The sequence below is a fragment of the Chaetura pelagica genome, unplaced genomic scaffold, assembly GCF_000747805.2.
Source record: "Chaetura pelagica isolate M959 unplaced genomic scaffold, ChaPel_1.0 scaffold109, whole genome shotgun sequence".
NCBI classification, from domain to species: domain Eukaryota; kingdom Metazoa; phylum Chordata; class Aves; order Apodiformes; family Apodidae; genus Chaetura; species Chaetura pelagica.
Genome location: NW_009970725.1, coordinates 9,917,604 through 9,918,832, shown reverse-complemented (window position 1 = coordinate 9,918,832; position 1,229 = coordinate 9,917,604). Strand labels below are relative to the sequence as shown.

Here is a 1,229-nt window from a genome sequence, read left to right as displayed (position 1 = left end):
GGTCCCTCAGGCCACCCAGTCCCCTGCCCTGCAGCCCGGGGAGTGGAGTAGGTTGCTCTGAGCCAGCCCCGACGGGCTCCCGGTTCGTGCTAGGACACCCCGGAGCCCCAAAAGGGACACCCTCCTGGGACAGCCTTGCTCGCCAAGCATTGTCCCCTGCTCACAGCTGAGCCGGCATGGCAGTGTCCCTCGTCGGACACCCCACAATAAAGCAAAGCGCCGGTGGGGCAGGACAACAGCACCGAGCCCAAAACTACGCCCGAAGCCAAGCAACACCGGCCGCCCATGCACCAATACCCTGCTGCAGGCAGGATGGGACCAGGCTGTCAAGGGCCGTCCCGGACCTGCGCTCATAGCCACGGCCCAGCGTGGGAAACCCGCTTGTGCCGACACCTCTGGGGGTCCCCCACTCCTGCCCCAAACGCAGTAGAGTCCGAACGCCCCTGGCTCCCATGTAGAAAGGGACAGCAGAGGCATCAGTCTGCGCTGAAGCCCAGCAAGACAACTCTGAACAGACACAGACAACGAAACCACCTTGTGCCAGCCGCTTTCCCCCTTGAGAACGGAGGTCGTACACAGGCAGGTAAACGGGAAGATTCTGAATTCCCCTCAACTGCACCGCTGCTACACAAGCCATGACAGCTCTCGCACGCTTACAAGCACCGCGATCCCTTCCTCCCCCTCTCCCCCACAGCGGTCCGAGCAGGCTATGTCCTCCCTTCACCCTGGGAGCAACCGAAAGAGGCCGGGACAACGCCCGGGGCCCATACCAGGCAGGGGACAGGCGGGAAGAAGGCCGATGGGCCCCGTCGAGATCTCTTCGGGACCTCGGCCCGCTCCCTCCAAGACGCAGCAGAATAGGTCACCCCGTTCCCGGGTGTGAGAGGCTGCAGGTTAACCGCGCCGGGATCCCGGGAAGAGGCTCTGTGGGAAGCCAGTGGTGCAGTGGGGTGGGGGGGATGTCCCCTTCCCTGTCTGACCCTCACGGTGGCTCCTCTCCCGGGGCGGAGGGAGTGGGCACACAGCTGAAGAGAAGGGGGTTTCGTTTGGTAACGCCCCCCCCCCAACACGTCCCCTTCTACTTTCCTCGCCGGTAAGCTTCCCCCTCTCTTAGCAAAGCCGGGCCAGAGGGGGTCTGAAGGGGTCCCGCTGGAGCACCCCGGGGGGTGAACGGACCTACCTGAGCGCCGGGTACTGAAGTCCGGCCGCAGGTGAGCAGTAGACGCTGC

General features: G+C 64.7%; 1 protein-coding gene across 1 annotated transcript in view; it reads right to left on the bottom strand.

Annotated features, from left to right (window-relative positions):
• Nucleotides 1-1,229, bottom strand: part of ADCYAP1 (adenylate cyclase activating polypeptide 1 (pituitary)) — a 45,401-nt gene that overhangs the window by 2,426 nt on the left and 41,746 nt on the right. Inside the window, exon 3 of the mRNA XM_010006924.1 lies at nucleotides 1,181-1,225. Within this exon, the coding sequence (XP_010005226.1) occupies nucleotides 1,181-1,225 (45 nt within the window). The remainder of the gene's footprint in view (nucleotides 1-1,180; nucleotides 1,226-1,229) is intronic.